This window comes from Haliotis rufescens, unplaced genomic scaffold (assembly GCF_023055435.1).
Source record: "Haliotis rufescens isolate VD_foot unplaced genomic scaffold, xgHalRufe1.0.p SCAF_16, whole genome shotgun sequence".
NCBI classification, from domain to species: domain Eukaryota; kingdom Metazoa; phylum Mollusca; class Gastropoda; order Lepetellida; family Haliotidae; genus Haliotis; species Haliotis rufescens.
Genome location: NW_025963846.1, coordinates 13,197,499 through 13,217,326, shown reverse-complemented (window position 1 = coordinate 13,217,326; position 19,828 = coordinate 13,197,499). Strand labels below are relative to the sequence as shown.

General features: G+C 39.5%; 2 protein-coding genes across 6 annotated transcripts in view; both read left to right on the top strand.

Moving 5' to 3' along the window:
• The window catches only part of LOC124135817 (GTPase IMAP family member 4-like), a 32,941-nt gene extending 13,872 nt beyond the window's left edge, over positions 1–19,069 (top strand). For 3 of the 5 annotated variants that reach the window (XM_046501428.2, XM_046501419.2, XM_046501437.1), the window contains exons 2-5: positions 336–382; positions 827–955; positions 1,462–1,530; positions 16,788–19,069. In XM_046501428.2, coding sequence (XP_046357384.1) covers positions 379–382; positions 827–955; positions 1,462–1,530; positions 16,788–17,872 — 1,287 coding nt within the window. In that variant the 5' untranslated portion in view covers positions 336–378 and the 3' untranslated portion in view covers positions 17,873–19,069. Of the gene's footprint in view, positions 1–335; positions 383–826; positions 956–1,461; positions 1,531–6,637; positions 6,809–9,149; positions 9,282–15,485; positions 15,540–15,972; positions 16,126–16,715 lie in introns of those variants that run through there. The other 2 variants (XM_046501398.1, XM_046501409.1) reach the window with 2 other exon arrangements.
• On the top strand, positions 1,537–3,429 carry LOC124135919 (GTPase IMAP family member 4-like). Its single transcript, XM_046501607.1, has one exon. It carries the CDS (start codon positions 1,692–1,694, stop codon positions 2,613–2,615), a length of 924 nt encoding a protein of 307 aa, XP_046357563.1. The 5' UTR covers positions 1,537–1,691; the 3' UTR covers positions 2,616–3,429.
• Positions 19,070–19,828: the final 759 nt, after the last annotated feature.

Here is a 19,828-nt window from a genome sequence, read left to right as displayed (position 1 = left end):
CAAGTATCTTATATTGCATTCGCAATTGGGGATTCATGGTCAGAATATGTCCCCAACAACCAATGCTGCTCTTCAGACACGACCAAATTGACTGCGTGGTCAGCCTCGGCGAGTTGGTTGATTGCGTGTCTTTGTACCCAGAATCATTGCTCACAATATCGATCACTGGATTGTGTGATCCAGACTCGATTATTTACAGGCCGCCTTCATATACATGTAGCTGCAGTAACGCTGAGGGCGACGCTCAACAACAAATACAGACACACATTCATATTCCTTAAGCACACACAAGATCATTTATGCGCATATTTAATATGTTGTTCTTCTGTTATCAGATTGGTGCATTACAGACCCATATCATCTTGTGATACTTCAATCATGGGTATGTGTTATATATTTACTAAAGAAGCATATGTTGACAGATAAGGAATACTTTCAAACATAATTATCAGCACAATCAGAGATCACACACCAATATGGTCTCCGGCACATTATGTGATTACAAATGAATACGAAAAGGGTGCATTTAAGAAACATCTGAGGACATAGCGTTTTGTACATCTTTACAATCAAACAAGTGACATTCAAAATAACATAATAGATTTCATGCATTTTTATCAGACGTAAAAATAATCTTTACTCATTTCAAGTGAACAAGTTACTAAATAATTTCGTAAACAAATTATTGTTTTTAAAAAAATGAAGTAACATAACTACACACAAAGAGGAATATACATAATATTATCCTATTTGATAGACACTTCCTTTGTTAGTTTGTGCCTTGACCTATTTGTAATCATGACGATAAATTGTTGTTTGTTTGAAGATGAGGAATGGACGTGCGGAAAATGCACACTTGTCAACAGTGGCGATCTCCAAAGCTGCAATGCATGTGCCACGTCAAAGCCAGGTCGGGAGCCTGAACTGCCTGTTATGTCCAATCCAAAACAAACAGGTAACGATCACTTTGGATTCAAACTGCTATAAAACTTAAGGTTATTGCATTGTTTATTGAAGCACCCATTGGAATTCAGTGTCAGAATCCGCCGAATACTAGTACCTCGTAAGAAACGACTAAAACGGGAATCGAATTGTCAGGCTCTGTGACGTTGATTGCGTGTGATTTTACCCAACACCGTGACTCACTGCTTCGGTCAAGGAAAATCGTTATTCAATACCAATGTTCTAGCTATATGATAGCGGTCCTGATAATAATACAACCTGAACAAGACAACCTAATGATTGATATTATAAGCAATGTCCCATGCCGTTGGGGTACGATGGCAGGCAATAATCCAACTCACTAAACCTGACCACCCAATTCATTAAGACTCGTAGGACCAACAAAGGTTGTTCTAAACCGGAAACTCCAAAACAGGCATGAATTTGTACAGTGAAGAGGTTATGAGCTCATGAATAAGTATACACTATAACTATATTTTAGTATCCTTTGCATTACAGGAGGAGAATGTGGGTGGTCAGCTGACTGCCCTCTCATTGAAAGGAGAATAGTTTTCCTTGGCAGAACAGGATCAGGGAAGAGTACAACAGGCAGTAGTATCCTGGGAAATACAACGTTTGAATCAAGTGCCTGCGGGTCATCTGTTACCAAACGGTGCCAGAGAGGGAGAGGTATCAGATTTAACCGGGACATTCAAATAATCGACACTCCTGGGCTATTTGACACAGGTATGACGAATGCTGAAATCACGAAGGAGGTGATAAAATGTGTCGCCATGACAGCTCCTGGTCCCCATGCCTTTGTCCTCGTTGTCAGGATTGACCGCTTTACCAAGGAAGAACAGAACACGGTTGATCATTTCGGACAGATCTTCGGAGAGGACATGCTGAAATATCTCATTGTTTTGTTCACCCGGAAAGATGATCTCAATCATGACAATAAATCCCTACAGGAGTATTTAAAGAAAGTCCCTGTAAAACTGCAAGCCCTAGTCAAGTCGTGTCACAACAGATGCATCGCCATCAATAACAGAGGCAATGAGGAGGAGAAGGAACAAGACGTCAAGGACTTTCTCACTCTGGTTGACCGGATGTTCCTTGACAACGGGGGCAAATGTTACACAAGTGAAATGTATGTTGAGGCAGAGAAGAACATGATGCTGAGAGAGGAACAACTCAGGAAGGAACATGAAAAGAAAATCCATGAAGAGAGGAACACAATCAGGCGGGAATTCGAATTGCAGCTTCAGATTAAGCACGATGAAGCCTCAAGTATGAGGAAACAATTGGAGGAGAGAATAAAGGACCTCGAAAAGGAGAAAGTTGAAGAAGCAGAGAAAAAAGCGGAGAGTGAGATTGCTGCTCTCACGAAGGAAATGGAAGACCTGAAACTTGCCGTGAAAGGAATGCAGGAAGAAAAGGAGGCATCAGAGATACAGATGGAGTTGGATAGTAAGAAGAGAGAGGAGGACGCCCTGATGAAACTTAAAGCAGAAAAGCCAGATTTTCGAGAGGTGGTGAGGAAGGAGGTCAATGAGGAGAAAGCCGGCATAATGGGCATTATTGGATCTGTATTGCCAGCCTTCATTGGGGATCTTCTTCCGTCTATCATACCAGCCGCTGGGAAGTTTTTCAAGGGATTGTTCAAAAAGTAAAAGAATAGTATTACCAAAGTAATATGGAAAGACAGGAATCGCGACTGCGCAATCTACAGCACATATATGATAGCAACTTCCGTCTTTTGTCAATTGTCAAACGGTCATCCACTGTCGTCTGCCTTTGAAACATGTCAATTTGCTTGCTAGGTGGAAAGTGTTCTATTTGTAAATAATCGAAAAAAACATTTCCACACTCCTAAGAAATCTCTGCCAAAAGCAGAGTCGGTTGTACCATTCCAACTATATGATGAGTATGTGTTTATCACTCACTATCAAATAGTGATGAAACCAGGTGTTCCCGAAAAGATGAGCGTACCCTGCCTCACCAGTCTTTCCGGTGGTTCTGTAACAGCTATGCTTAAGGGAAACATTTACCTGCTTGTCTTAAGACGCTATGCAACTGACACGCCATCTTAGTTTATAGTAATTATCTGTAACCTGAACATTTAATCGTCAAAGATACGAGGCTTGGTCAAAACGTTTTAAGCCTAACAAACCAAACCAACAATTGTGAAAGTGTTTTTAATTTTAATTTTCAACATAATCTCAATGCTTTTCAATACACTTGTCATATCGATAGTGAAGCTTTTCAATTCCAGTCAGGAATAGGTTTCTGAAGCCACCCTGGAAAGAAACATTCAACGGGGTCACCGTTGGCGTCATAGCGCTTTTTCCACGAAGGTATTCTTCCAGTTTAGGAAACAGGTGGAAATCACTTGGTGCCAGGTCTGGCGAGTATGAAGGGTGAGGAAGCTCTTCGAACCTACATTGTTGCAAAGCAGCCTTTGCAAGTCGAGAGGTGTGAGAACAGGCATTGTCGTGAAGTAGTAGAACTCCAGCAGTCAGCGTTCCTCGACGATTTTCTTTGATAGAATCTCTCACGCAATGAAGCAAATCAGCATAATTGGCACCGGTAATCGTCTTTTGACTTTCTAAGTAATCAACAAGGATCACTCCCTCTGCATCCCAGAATACAGTGGCCATAACTTTCTTCACTGATCCTGAAGATTTGAATTTCGTTGGTGCCGGAGAAGTGGAATGGTGCCAGTCTTAAACATAGCTGCCAAACGTTAACAGTGAAATAGCTAAGACACTTATCCCCAAACATTTGTGACAAGCGGTCATGCTTTTCTTTGGGAGTACTTAATGACTGCTCGGTACTGGTTCTTTACAATGCTAATAAACTTCACTTCATTTACTAACTTTATTCTGTCTCTTACACGCTTTTCTTTTAAACCTCATTGCCAGATAAACACATTTGTCAGTGAACTTTCGTTTTAACCCAACTTCTAGTTCAAATTATTATTAAAAACACATACGAATGATAAATGACATCTAGAAAATTCATAGTTTAGTCATCAATTTAGTAGTAAAATTCTGTATCCTAAGGTAACTGTTCCGATCCCCCAGATACCTTCATTGTTATGTCGCAGCATCTCAGATTGTTATAAAAGGGAGAAGCGTCCAAAGTTACGCACCGTCTTGGTTAAAACATGAGAACAGATACGATACCGACAATGGTTGTAGCGAATCTGGGCTTGGACCGACATTCAGCAGACTTTGCACGGCTAAGGAATAAAGCGAAAAAAACTTTCCATAGCGAATAGAAATCTTTGCCAAAAGCGGGGTCGATTACATGATTCATGTGTCAAATAGTGCTGATACCAGGTGTTAGCGAAAAGGTGAGCGAACCCTTCCCCACCGGTGGCATCCGTCACAAACACATGCAAAGGCAAATCAATTGTTTACCTGAAAAAAACACGGGAAACTCTCTTTAACTAAGTTGTCAGTTGTATTTCCTTCTTTAGGCAATCTAGGCCATTTTTTCACTCAACTTGGAACAAATTCCAACATTATTTATTTTACCACAATGCATTTCTACAAAGTCCCGAAAACAACATACTAAAAGTCCAATGCAGTCCTAGTTTATCAATACATCTTCCATATTTCAGATGAGGTCCAATGTTTTGATGAATGTGACGAATGCAACCTTTTCGCGAACACCTGGTTTTATCACTATGTGATGGTGATTCATATACACATGCCCATGATATAGTCGGAATCGTACAATGGACTCTGCTTTTAGCAGATATTTCTTATGAATATGTAATGTTCAATTGTTTTGTCGATTTTATTTAACTATGAGATGTCATACATCGATACAGTTACCAATTAAAATGCATTAGATTGAACAGCCTGCGCGTACATTGAGGACACACCCATACGCCCCATACACGGGACCATCGTGACATGAATACTACCTCGTTCGCTCACTGCTATGACAGCAATTTACCAGCCCTACTTGTGCAGTGTTCCGGTCTGGCTTAATCACAAACTGTGCTTATCTCACATAAGGGACTATAACATCTTTCCATTCCTCGAGAATTTCGTCAATTCCCGAGGAGTGCATTCATAGGTTTTGCATTACAAGCCAACAAGTTATACAAACCAAAACAATTATGTCTGTCTCGTTCGTCTTTATCCTGGTACGGACCCGGAGTGAAAGGTTCACGGTTGGATAAAGTCTCTTTAAACATATATTTAATTATATCACATCGTATGAGCAAGGCTCGTATGATACGTCAATTCTATTTTTTTCTTTTCTTGTTATAATAATTGCAATTGTCATAATAAAAAGTTATATTGTGCATTGGCAATGCCCTTAATCGTGTTAATGGTGCCATGGAACCCTGAACACTCAAATTACATTTTCACCTCCCAGCGATTATGCTACCCACCTGGCACACATTCCGTTTTCCATGTCCGCTTTACACAGGACGACGTGCCACCATGCGACAAACACGAACAGTATTGAGTGAATTCGTAAAACAACCAGGCAGCCATATCCCACATATATTGCCTTGTAAATGTTAGTTTATAACGACAACCAAACACAAAGTAGTTTCAAACATTTATTGTGATAAAATACAAAATTATAAATTTGGCGTATGGGGAATTCTCAGGTTTGATTACGGGTGCCCATGATTGAGCATCAATCATGCCAAGCATTGGGAACGATTTGGCCACTTGCAAATAATAACATGACATGGCCAAATCGCTGGCACTAAGTGTGTACATGATCGAGCATCGGTCATGCCCAAGCATTGGGATCAAACGCTGGCTATAGTTCTGAGCCTCAGAGCACAGCGAGTGACTACACAGAACGGTACAAAATGGTGCGATAATGAGCATACAAGTAGCCTACAAGTTGGATGTGGATTATTGAACTTTAGGGGGAACTATCCCTGCAATTTGAGGAGGATAGTAAGGCCACAATTCGAGCCAGATGTGGATAAAATAAAATACCATGATACAGCTGGCTGAGAATCACATATATTGCCTTGTAAATGTTAGATAGACTGAAAGCATGAACAACGATCCACACAAACACGAGTTGACTCACAATCAAACTTACGAGATACTTTGGACAACGTGGACCTGTCCTTCCCCTGAATCCACACAGGGATATAGGTCGTTAATTCCTCAGACACCGTTGTTGAAATCTACTGAAGCGTATGAATGTGAACAGGTATCTTGATATTCAGATTCAGATCTCGATAGTAGATAACTTTCACTTCATTTCATATTGAGTCATTGCGGTTCGAAGACTATTAAAGCAGTTATCTTAAAACAGTCAGTTCATGCACTGTGGGTATGGAATTGGTATATTGAGTGAGTGAGTAGGGTTTGAAGCCGCTTTAAGCAATATGCCAGCTATATCACGGTGGGGGACACCAGAGCCCGGATTTTCGGCGCGACGAGCGAACGCTTTAGCCACTAGGTTACCCGACTGCTACTGTTGTATACTGAAATGCACTGTTGCATAAATGCAAGTAACGAACATTCCCCAGTTGCCCATATTGTATCAACGCCTATCAAAACAGTCGTTTACGAGCCAAAAATGTAAGCTGACAATTGATTCAACATTGGTCGAAAGAAATAGACAGATGGGTGCGTTACGCAACAGTTCTCTCGTTCGTTTCAAAACACAAATGCTATAAATAGGACAACGTCAGACCTTTCCTTAATCCAAATTCAGGACACATTTTCGCAAACAAGACATAGCTGGTTTCACTTATCAAAAGACTGGAAAAACCCTCCAACTACACCATTTCCCAGTATGTATAAATCCCACCTGACACCTGGTATAGCATACATTCCTTGATCAACCTCTGCCTCATCACATGCAGGTAGGTAAACTTTATATCATAACGAAGTGAATAGTGATAACATCTAACTTGTCATTAGTATTAGTAATAACGCTGCTAATAAGAGTTTACCATCACGGCAGCAAGAATATTCCCCATTCTTTATATATATATATATATATATATATATATATATATATATATATATATATATCTGACTCGACTCTTAACTCTTCATACTCTTTGTGATTTGATATACATAATAATGTTAGCTCTGATCTGCATGAATGTCCTATTTGTGTCACTGCTCTAGTTCAAACCTTCACCTACCAATACGACATCCCACTATCAACTACCCACTACCCTCTTCTCCTACCAATATCCACTACCAGCCTGTGCCCTAAACTCCTTAACATCAATGATCAGTTTGTGTCAGGGCCATATTTCAAAATCTAAATATTTTATTATTATACTTGTAGTAATGGCATGTGTGATTCATTTGGACGTTATTTTGTATTAATAACGAGTATCCTTATGTACGCTATGATCATTACTCTAACGCAACCCTACCATTCAACTCCCCATCATATGCTACAACACCCTACCCTAAGCCTAGCACTATCACTATCAAAACCCTTACCACGACTCACTACACCTACCAGCACGACTTTCCACTATCAACTGCCATCTACCCTCTTGTCCCTCATCTACCCTCTTGTCCTACCAATATCCACTATCATGTACCTCCTACTCCTTCCTTTACCCATTTCCACTATCCTCTATGCACTACCCTCTAATCCTACCAATATCCACTACAAGGTGATCCCTCTGCCCACTACTCTTTGCAGTACACACAATCACTATCATCTATCCACTACCCTCTACTCCTACCAATATCCACCACCACTAGCATCTACCCACTACCCCTATTAATACCATTACCACTATCCTCTATCCACTACCCTCTGCTCCTACCAATATCAACCACCATTATCATCTAACACTATCCTCTATCCACTACCCCCTACTCCTACCAATATCCACCACCACTATCATCTACCCACTACCCCTATTAATACCACTACCACTATCCTCTATCCACTACCCTCTACTCCTACCAAGTCAACTACAACTGGTGATACATACTATTCCTACCAGTACCCACTACCACTATCATCTAAACACTGCCCTCTACTCCTACCTTTATCCACAACCGCTATCATCTGCCCATACCTCTATCAATACTACTACCACTATCCTCTGTGCACTGCCCTATATCCATTACCACTATCACCTATGCACTACCCACTACTCTTTCTAATACCCACTACCACTTCCATCTATCAACAAAACACTACTCTTACCAATAGCAACTTGTACCACAACCCGATAAAGCGACAACTACAGACTACCACAACCACCTCCACATCCACTATTCATACCAACGACCAGAACCCCTAACACCTCCACTACCCAGAACACCTACCAGTAAGTATTCCACTGCCCATACCGACACTACCACTGCACGAAAGCTACCGAAACTCAATACCACTTCCTCTACCCAAACACCCGTGAATATCCGGGGTAGAATAGATCTTCAGCAACCCATGCTTGCCGTAAAAGGTGACTATGCTTGTCGTAAAAGGTGACGAACGGGATCGGATGGTCAGGCTCGCGGACTTGGTTGAGGCATGTCATCGTATCCCAATTACGTGAATCGATGCTCATGATGTCAATCACTGGATTGCCTGGTCCACACACGATTATTTACAGACAACCGCCATATAGCTGGAATATCGCTCAGTGTGGCGTTAAACAACAAACCAACAAACACATCTTCCTCCCAAAACAAATATCCACTCTCAACTACCAATACCACAGCCCCTTCTATCATCAACTACGCCTCCGCCTTCTCTACAACGACACCCGCCCCTACCGTCACCCACCTGTCTTTGTCTATTCCGTACTGGGGCGGTCCGGGAGCCTAGTGGTTAAAGCGTTCGCTCGTCACGCAGAAGACCCGGGTTCGATTCCCGACATGGGTACTATGTGTGAAGCCCATTTCTGATGTCACCCGCCGTGATATAGCTGGAATATTGCTAAAAGCGGCGTAAAACCGAACTCACTCACTCACTCAAAGCATGTTACATGATCTCTGTTAAGTGCTGGTCGCGACTGGCAACTACAGTAAACAAAGTACTGTACATGTTATGACGTGGAATGATCAGGATTTATAAATGGCAAGTTGATATCGTAAGAGAAACACTGAAAACACCCATGAGTAATTTATATTACAGTGAGATGAGTCATAAGAGAAAACAGCGAAAGCGAAACTAGACCGCTTGTATGACCCAAATAGCATAGATATAGGAAAGCTCCCAATATCGGCCGCACAGCCGTCATACATGCACTGCGCTTGTATGGAATATAGGCGGTGAATGTTACTCGTACAGTGTAATAAGCAATACACGCTTGGCATTAGAAGATATCTTCTGCGACAAGCGTCTCGCTTCAGGTTTGCTTCGTTGCTGTATGCATGTAGGGAAAGTTCAAGTGGGAGTGGTGGTGATCGCAGTAGCTAGTAGGAGTAGTAGTGACAGTAGTAGTAGAAGTAGTGTGATGATAGTAATAGGAGTGGTGGTTATAGTTGTAGTAGTAGTGACAATAGTATTAGAAGTAGTGTGATGATAGTAATGGGAGTGGTGGTTATAGTTGTAGTAGTAGTGGCAGTACTAGTGGAAGTAGTGTGATGATAGTAATAGAAGTGGTGGTTATAGTTGTAGTAGTAGTGACAGTAGTAGTAGAAGTAGTGTGATGATAGTAATAGAAGTGGTGGTTATAGTTGTAGTAGTAGTGACAGTAGTAGCAGAAGTAGTGTGATGATAGTAATAGGAGTGGTGGTTATAGTTGTAGTAGTAGTGACAGTAGTAGTAGAAGTAGTGTGATGATAGTAATAGGAGTGGTGGTTATAGTTGTAGTAGTAGTGGCAGTAGTAGTGGAAGTACTGTGATGATAGCAATATGAGTGGTGGTTATAGTTGTAGTAGTAGTGGCAGTAGTGGTGGAAGTAGTGTGGTGATAGTAATAGGAGTGGTGGTTATATTTGTAGTAGTGGTGACAGTAGTAGCAGAAGTAGTGTGATGATAGTAATAGGAGTGGTGGTTATAGTTGTAGTAGTAGTGACAGTAGTAGCAGAAGTAGTGTGATGATAGTAATAGGAGTAGTGGTTATAGTTGTAGGAGTAGTAGTAGTAGTAGTGACAGTAGTAACAGAAGTAGTGTGATGATAGTAATAGGAGTGGTGGTTATAGTTGTAGTAGTAGTGACAGTAGTAGCAGAAGTAGTGTGATGATAGTAATAGTAGTGGTGGTTATAGTTGTAGTAGTAGTGACAGTAGTAGCAGAAGTAGTGTGATGATAGTAATAGGAGTGGTGGTTATAGTTGTAGTAGTAGTGGCAGTAGTAGTAGAAGTAATGTGATGATAGTAATAGGATTGGTGGTTATAGTTGTAGTAGTAGTGGCAGCAGTAGTCGCACTAGTAGTGGCAGTAGTGTGATGATAGTAATAGGAGTGGTGGTTATAGTTGTAGTAGTAGTGGAAGTAGTGTGATGATAGTAATAGGAGTGGTGGTTATAGTTGTAGTAGTAGTGGCAGTAGTAGTGGAAGTAGTGTGATGATAGTAATAGGAGTGGTGGTTATAGTTGTAGTAGTAGTGACAGTAGTATCAGAAGTAGTGTGATGATAGTAATAGGAGTGGTGGTTATATTTGTAGTAGTGGTGACAGTAGTAACAGAAGTAGTGTGATGATAGTAATAGGAGCGGTGGTTATAGTTGTAGTAGTAGTGACAGTAGTACCAGAAGTAGTGTGATGATAGTAATAGGAGCGGTGGTTATAGTTGTAGTAGTAGTGGCAGTAGTAGTAGAAGTAATGTGATGATAGTAATAGGATTGGTGGTTATAGTTGTAGTAGTAGTGGCAGCAGTAGTCGCACTAGTAGTGGCAGTAGTGTGATGATAGTAATAGGAGTGGTGGTTATAGTTGTAGTAGTAGTGGAAGTAGTGTGATGATAGTAATAGGAGTGGTGGTTATAGTTGTAGTAGTAGTGGCAGTAGTAGTGGAAGTAGTGTGATGATAGTAATAGGAGTGGTGGTTATAGTTGTAGTAGTAGTGACAGTAGTATCAGAAGTAGTGTGATGATAGTAATAGGAGTGGTGGTTATATTTGTAGTAGTGGTGACAGTAGTAACAGAAGTAGTGTGATGATAGTAATAGGAGCGGTGGTTATAGTTGTAGTAGTAGTGACAGTAGTACCAGAAGTAGTGTGATGATAGTGATAGGAGTGGTGGTTATAGTTGTAGTAGTGGTGACAGTAGTAGTGGAAGTAGTGTGGTGATAGTAATAGGAGTGGTGGTTATAGTTGTAGTAGTAGTATTAGTAGCGACAGTAGTAGCAGAAATAGTGTGATGATAGTAATAGGAGTGGTGGTTATAGTTGTAGTAGTGGTGACAGTAGTAGTGGAAGTAGTGTGGTGATAGTAATAGGAGTGGTGGTTATAGTTGTAGTAGTAGTATTAGTAGTGACAGTAGTAGCAGAAATAGTGTGATGATAGTAATAGGAGTGGTGGTTATAGTTATAGTAGTGCTGACAGTAGTAGTGGAAGTAGTGTGAAGATAGTAATAGGAGTGGTGGTTATAGTTGTAGTAGAAGTAGTATTAGTAGTGACAGAAGTAACAGAAGTAGTGTGATGATAGTAATAGGAGTGGTGGTTATAGTTGTAGTAGTGGTGACAGTAGTAGCAGAAGTAGTGTGATGATAGTAATAGGAGTGGTGGTTATAGTTGTAGTAGTGGTGACAGTAGTAACAGAAGTAGTGTGGTGATAGTAATAGGAGTGGTGGTTATAGTTGTAGTAGTAGTGGCAGTAGTAGTGGAAGTAGTGTGATGATAGTAATAGGAGTGGTGGTTATAGTTGTAGTAGTAGTAGTAGTAGTGACAGTAGTAACAGAAGTAGTGTGATGATAGTAATAGGAGTGGTGGTTATAGTTGTAGTAGTAGTGACAGTAGTAGTGGAAGTAGTGTGATGATAGTAATAGGAGTGGTGGTTATAGTTGTAGTAGTAGTGACAGTAGTAGTAGAAGTAGTGTGATGATAGTAATAGGAGTGGTGGTTATAGTTGTAGTAGTAGTGACAGTAGTAGTAGAAGTAGTGTGATGATAGTAATAGGAGTGGTGGTTATAGTTGTAGTAGTAGTAGTAGTAGTGACAGTAGTAACAGAAGTAGTGTGATGATAGTAATAGGAGTGGTGGTTATAGTTGTAGTAGTAGTAGTAGTAGTGACAGTAGTAACAGAAGTAGTGTGATGATAGTAATAGGAGTGGTGGTTATAGTTGTAGTAGTAGTGACAGTAGTAGCAGAAGTAGTGTGATGATAGTAATAGGAGTGGTGGTTATAGTTGAAGTAGTAGTGACAGTAGTAGTAGAAGTAGTGTGATGATAGTAATAGGAGTGGTGGTTATAGTTGTAGTAGTAGTGACAGTAGTAGCAGAAGTAGTGTGATGATAGTAATAGGAGTGGTGGTTTTAGTTGTAGTAGTAGTGACAGTAGTATCAGAAGTAGTGTGATGATAGTAATAGGAGTGGTGGTTATAGTTGTAGTAGTAGTGACTGTAGTAGCAGAAGTAGTGTGATGATAGTAATAGGAGTGGTGGTTATAGTTGTAGTAGTAGTGACAGTAGTATCAGAAGTAGTGTGATGATAGTAATAGGAGTGGTGGTTATAGTTGTAGTAGTAGTGACAGTAGTAGCAGAAATAGTGTGATGATAGTAATAGGAGTGGTGGTTATAGTTGTAGTAGTAGTGACAGTAGTAGCAGAAGTAGTGTGATGATAGTAATAGGAGTGGTGGTTATAGTTGTAGTAGTAGTAGTAGTAGTGACAGTAGTAACAGAAGTAGTGTGATGATAGTAATAGGAGCGGTGGTTATAGTTGTAGTAGTAGTGACAGTAGTAGCAGAAGTAGTGTGGTGATAGTAATAGGAGTGGTGGTTATAGTTGTAGTAGTAGTGACAGTAGTAGTGGAAGTAGTGTGGTGATAGTAATAGGAGTGGTGGTTATAGTTGTAGTAGTAGTGACAGTAGTAGCAGAAGTAGTGTGATGATAGTAATAGGAGTGGTGGTTATAGTTGTAGTAGTAGTGACAGTAGTAGCAGAAGTAGTGTGATGATAGTAATAGGAGTGGTGGTTATAGTTGTAGTAGTAGTGACAGTAGTAGTGGAAGTAGTGTGATGATAGTAATAGGAGTGGTGGTTATAGTTGTAGTAGTAGTGACAGTAGTAGCAGAAGTAGTGTGGTGATAGTAATAGGAGTGGTGGTTATAGTTGTAGTAGTAGTGACAGTAGTAGTAGAAGTAGTGTGATGATAGTAATAGGAGTGGTGGTTATAGTTGTAGTAGTAGAGACAGTAGTAGCAGAAGTAGTGTGATGATAGTAATAGGAGTGGTGGTTATAGTTGTAGTAGTAGAGACAGTAGTAGCAGAAGTAGTGTGATGATAGTAATAGGAGTGGTGGTTATAGTTGTAGTAGTAGTAGTAGTAGTAGTGACAGTAGTAACAGAAGTAGTGTGATGATAGTAATAGGAGTGGTGGTTATAGTTGTAGTAGTAGTGACTGTAGTAGCAAAAGTAGTGTGATGATAGTAATAGGAGTGGTGGTTATAGTTGTAGTGGTAGTGACAGTAGTAGTAGAAGTAGTGTCATGATTGTAATAGGAGTGGTGGTTATAGTTGTAGTAGTAGTGACAGTAGTAGTAGAAGTAGTGTGATGATAGTAATAGGAGTGGTGGTTATAGTTGTAGTAGTAGTGACTGTAGTAGCAGAAGTAGTGTGATGATAGTAATAGGAGTGGTGGTTATAGTTGTAGTAGTAGTGGAAGTAGTGTGATGATAGTAATAGGAGTGGTGGTTATAGTTGTAGTAGTAGTGGAAGTAGTGTGATGATAGTAATAGGAGTGGTGGTTATAGTTGTAGTAGTAGTGACAGTAGTATCAGAAGTAGTGTGATGATAGTAATAGGAGTGGTGGTTATAGTTGTAGTAGTAGTAGTAGTAGTGACAGTAGTAACAGAAGTAGTGTGATGATAGTAATAGGAGTGGTGGTTATAGTTGTAGTAGTAGTGACTGTAGTAGCAGAAGTAGTGTGATGATAGTAATAGGAGTGGTGGTTATAGTTGTAGTAGTAGTGGAAGTAGTGTGATGATAGTAATAGGAGTGGTGGTTATAGTTGTAGTAGTAGTGGAAGTAGTGTGATGATAGTAATAGGAGTGGTGGTTATAGTTGTAGTAGTAGTGGAAGTAGTGTGATGATAGTAATAGGAGTGGTGGTTATAGTTGTAGTAGTAGTGACAGTAGTAGCAGAAGTAGTGTGATGATAGTAATAGGAGTGGTGGTTATAGTTGTAGTAGTAGTGACAGTAGTAGCAGAAGTAGTGTGATGATAGTAATAGGAGTGGTGGTTATAGTTGTAGTAGTAGTGACAGTAGTAGCAGAAGTAGTGTGATGATAGCAATAGGAGTGGTGGTTATAGTTGTAGTAGTAGTGACAGTAGTAGTAGAAGTAGTGTCATGATAGTAATAGGAGTGGTGGTTATAGTTGTAGTAGTAGTGACAGCAGTAGCAGAAGTAGTGTGATGATAGTAATAGGAGTGGTGGTTATAGTTGTAGTAGTAGGATGAGGATGAGGAGGAGGAGAAATGGAGGAGTAGTAGTAGATGTAGTGAGTCTTTTTCACTCTAAACTTATGAAACACTGCCTGTAATTAATTACATGTATTAGTTACAGATCGAAGTTAAGCCACAATTGTGAAAATACAAAGAGGAATTGTGATCAAAATAGGACAATGGATAGAGTAACCGCTGTAATATCTCACTGGAACGTTACTTATTGCAGATGTCAGCGGCAGCTACATATACCTTACGATGTAACCTCCCTTGGATTACACGCAATGTAATTTGTTATCAAGTACAAAACGTATTTTAGAAATATGTATACTCAACAACAAACGTTACTGTGACTATATCAGTTCATTGTAGATATAAGTTTAAAACAGAACATGTATAAAAACTTACAATATTATAAGTACGATCCTTTGTCTCACTGTGTACACAACTAATAACTTGTCAAATGAGTGAGTGAGTTGGTTTTAACGACGCTTTGAACAGTATTCCAGTTATATCACTGCGTGTCAGTTTACTGAGTTAGGAAAGCCCAGAGTGATGCAGGTCTCAGACGTTCACGAGCACGGGTTGGTGCCGACAAACTGGACTTGTAAAGACAGAACAGTGTAGCATGATACCTTTTAATGAGTATTGAGATCAAAATAAACATCCCACTTCTTTACCTTTAAAACTGAGGTACATCTGTAATGCTTTATGAAAGTAAGCGGACTTTTCACTGTAAAGAAAATACAGCGTTTGATCTGAAATTGTTTTGTAAACAAATGAAAATTAGTACTTTTGGGTGTAATATGTTGGGTTTTGATTTAATACAGCTATTTTATCATTATTTATTGACAATAATTTTATTTTAATAGCCACTCTTACTCTAGAAGTCTATGACATGTCGTGATATAACTGCAATATTGTTTCAAAGCAGAGATAAACTATCGACTCACAACAGTGACAACTATTTGGGCACATTTTAAAATAACAGCTTTGTTATCACTTATTATATATTTAATTTGACAGATTGAAGAATCCGTTACATTTCTCCTGCTTGGATACGTTCAGTCATGGATATGGGTAGGTGAAATTTTGTTTTTTCATTTCTAGCATTTTATCTGTTACAAGAAATGAGGAAATATCAATAACCATTATCGCATAAGAAAAAGATTAACCGAATAACATGTACATTGTATGGTATGGTATGGTATGGTATGGTATGGTATGGTATGGTATAGATAGTATAGTATAGTATAGATAGTATAGTTTTGTATAGTATAGTATAGTATAGTATAGTATACAGTGTAGACATACAACGTGTTATTGTTATTTAGTGTAACTTAATTTTTTTTAAACTTCTCAAATGTAGTTTTATGGTTGTACGAGTACATAAATAAGGAGGAAGTAAATATTTCCATGTATATGTTTACACTTTCATTAGTTTTCTTGTTGGTTTAATTATTTGTGACTGAATAGATGTATAAATTCAGTCTTGGTTTGTTTAACGATGCAGAGGAATGGACGTGTGGAAAGTGCACATTCGTGAACAGTGGCGACCTGCAGAACTGCAATGTATGTTCCGCGTCAAAGCCACGCCGGGAACCTGGACTACCCAATCTGTTCAATCCAGAACCAATGGGTTATTATCATGGACAACAGCAAAAGGGTACTTCTCTTTGTTTCTTCTCTACTGATATTTTGAAATCACTGTAAATTCTGTGATTAATTGAGTTGAATGTTGCCGCTGCTTTAAACAGTATTTAAGCCATATTAGATCGGAGACAACAATCAATGGGTTTCACATGTCGGGAATCAAACCCGAGCCTTAGGCGTGATGAGCCAACGTTGTACCCACATGACTTCAAAATGCTAGCGATGACTGGTGTGTTTAGTAGCTGGTATTACTATTATTTTGGAGGGTGCTATACAATATCAAATACCAAATTATGTCACCAATGTTATAGTATCACCCCTATAATCATCATTGCTACCATCAGGTCAGAAGATGCATTCATTTCACAAATCGGTGGCGCCTATTTTCAACCTTATAATAGCACACTGATTTTGAAATACATTTACGTATAGGTATTTACTCGACAGAGTTACAACTGTATGCATAGACTTACGGCAGTGATGTATCTGTATTATGTGAGAATATGTAACACTTGTGGGTCATGGTTGTGAGTGCACATACATGTATGTATGGCATTTCAAACTACATTTACTACGAATTTGTAATTTTCTTTTGTATTACAGGGGGGTCATATGGGTGGTCCACAGACCTCTGCCCGACCAATGAGAGGAGAATAGTTTTCCTTGGCAGAACAGGGTCAGGGAAGAGCGCCACCGGCAATAACATTTTGGGGAAAATAGTATTCGAATCAAGTGCCTGTGGGTCATCTGTAACCAAAAGGTGCCAGAGAGGGAGAGGGAGCAGATTTAACAGGGACATTCAAATAATCGACAGTCCTGGGTTGTTTGACACAGGTATGACAAATGCTGAAATCACGAAGGAAGTAGTGAAATGTGTCGCCATGACAGCTCCTGGTCCCCATGCCTTTGTCCTCGTTGTCAGGATTGACCGTTTTACGCAGGAAGAACATGATACGGTTCAACATTTCAGGCAGGTCTTCGGATGTGACATGTTGAACTACCTCATTGTTCTGTTCACAAGAAAAGATGATCTACATCATGAAAAAAAATCCCTACAAGAGTATTTGAAGAAAGTGCCTCAGGAACTGCAAGTTCTACTCAAGTCTTGCAACAACAGATGTATTGCCTTCAATAACAGAGGCAGTGATGAGGAGAAGAACAAAGATGTCCAGGACTTCCTCACACTGGTGGACAGGGTGTTCCTTGACAACGGAGGCAAGTGCTACACCAGTGAAATGTATGTTGAGGCTGAGAAGAACATGAAAATGAGAGAAGGACAGTTGAGACAGAAACATGAACAGAAGATCCAGGAAGAGAGAAATGCAATCAGGCGAGATTTCGAGCTGAAACTTCAGATGAAGCACGATGAAAACGCGGATATGAGGAAACAATTGGAGGAGAGAATAAAAACACTGGAAAAAGAGAAAACCGAAGAAGCAGATAAGAAAGCTGAGAGGGAGATGGCTGCACTTTCAAAGGAAATGGAAGAACTGAAACTAGCAGTGAAAGGAGCGAAGGAAGAAAAGGAGGAATCAGAGAGACAGCTGGAGTTGGAGAGCAGGAGGAGGGAACGAGATGCCATTAAGAGAATTGAAGCCGAAAGACCAGACTTCCGAGACGAGACGCGAGAAGAAGTCAATGAAGAGAAACCCGGTATAATGAGCATGCTTGGATCAGTGCTGCCTGCGCTCATTGGGAGTGTCCTTCCGTCTATCATACCGGCTGCTGGGAAGCTTTTAAAAGGGCTGTTTAAAAGATAGAACACCACTCGAAGGCCAACTTGTTTGGAATGGGCATTTGTGTTTGTGTTGATGAGACCATCACCCGGCCTTTTGTAAACATTGATACAAATGCAATTCAAGTAGCTCTATGCAGTGCAATTGCTTTTAAGGCAATAACACCAATGAAAATAGCTAACAATTTGTCTATATCGCTGTGTGTGATTACATGATACACATGGGGTTTCGAGAAAGACGTTGTATCTTAGTTAACACTTGTGTTTCGATGCAGATTACACATTCAGGACAGTACTTTAGACAGTACTTTAGAATCATGTACAGGAATGACATATTTATGGTTACAAATAGAATATTTAATCAATTCATAAAATGTTACTTCATGTGATGAATATACTTCTTATATATGGATTTGCCTGCGCATTGTTTGTGTGTTGTTTAACGCCACATCCAGTGATATTCCATCAACAATCAGTGATATTCCATCAACAATCAGTGATATTCCATCAACAATCAGTGATATTCCATCAACAATCAGTGATATTCCATCAACAATCAGTGATATTCCATCAACAATCAGTGATATTCCATCAACAATCAGTGATATTCCATCAACAATCACCCCGTGAATATCCCGGGTAGAATAGGTCTTCAGCAACCCATGATGCTTGCCGTAAGAGGCGACTGACGGTATCGGGTAGTCAGACTCGCTGACTTGGTTGATGCATGTCATTGATTCCAATTACGTCGATCGATGCGTATGATATTAATCACATCATACCGGCTGCTGGGAAGTTAATTATAGGATTGTTTAAAAAATAAAACACCTCTTGTCGGACAAACTTGTTTGATAGAGAATAAAATAAATGGCATTCGGTTGTTATCGAATCATCAGCTATTATCCGCCCTTTTGTACAAATGAACTGCAAGGATCTATATTCGTTGCAATAAGTTTTTATGCTACAATAACAACTTTTTTTATACAGCAAAACATTTCCACATATCGCTGTGCTTAATTACATGGTACAACACATTTTTAGTACTTATTAAACAAATTGTGTTCCCACGTAGATAACACTTTCAGTGTTCACTGGATTACACGGTGACGTTGTGACGCCATTGCAAGGACGTGACTTGAGATATATTTCATGGTCACAAATAAAACGTTATGCTAATAGTAAAATATGGCTTCACGTGATGAATAAACTTCTTATATCTCAATGAGTCGTTTGTTTGTTTATTGTTTTATGTCACATCAAGCAATATTCCATCAACAGTCAGCAAATATCACAGCTGCCTGTGAGTAAACTAATCTGGGCCAGACAAACCAGTGTTTAATATTATGCACATCACTGTATTTTTCTAAAAGATTTGTTTGCGTCAGAGAGAAAAATATTTTGTTTTTTTGTTGGCATGTTGGATGTCCTGATAATAATGTAATGTGAGAAATTCAAATGTTCAGTTCTTCCTGTAAGAGAAAAAGTATTCCCAGAATAATAGATGATCGGTCCCTAGGGATAATTAATCAATTGACTAAGAACATAATTTCACCTGGAATTCGCAGAGAGCTTAAAAAGTGCGTCTTCTCAAGTGGGATACTATTTAGTTGATGTGTACGGTGTCATAATATGACAGCGTATACGGCAACTAAAGACACCATAACGAATTTTCTATGCCGAAAAGTTCACACTGTCTAGTATCCATATCGCACATGTCATGTCTTAATGAAAACTTGACACTTACAACTGTTGACGTTAAGGGTCCAAGGGAGACTACTCATCAAACCTTAGAGGCGAAACATTGTTGATAATTTTAACTATAATCTTTAATTATAAAGTCACGAACGTGATCTAAAACAATATTAATGTACTTGTAAAATTAATTTTATTGAAACACAAAACAGTGTCGAATAAAGAATTTCCGTATCAGAATTGTCATGTGAAATAAGTGAGGTGGGTGTTGGAAAATCCAAGATCGCTG

What these genes read in the sequence shown, in the direction of transcription:
- LOC124135919 (XM_046501607.1), top strand. Translation starts at nt 1,692, where the DNA reads ATGACGAATGCTGAAATCACGAAGGAGGTGATAAAATGTGTCGCCATG.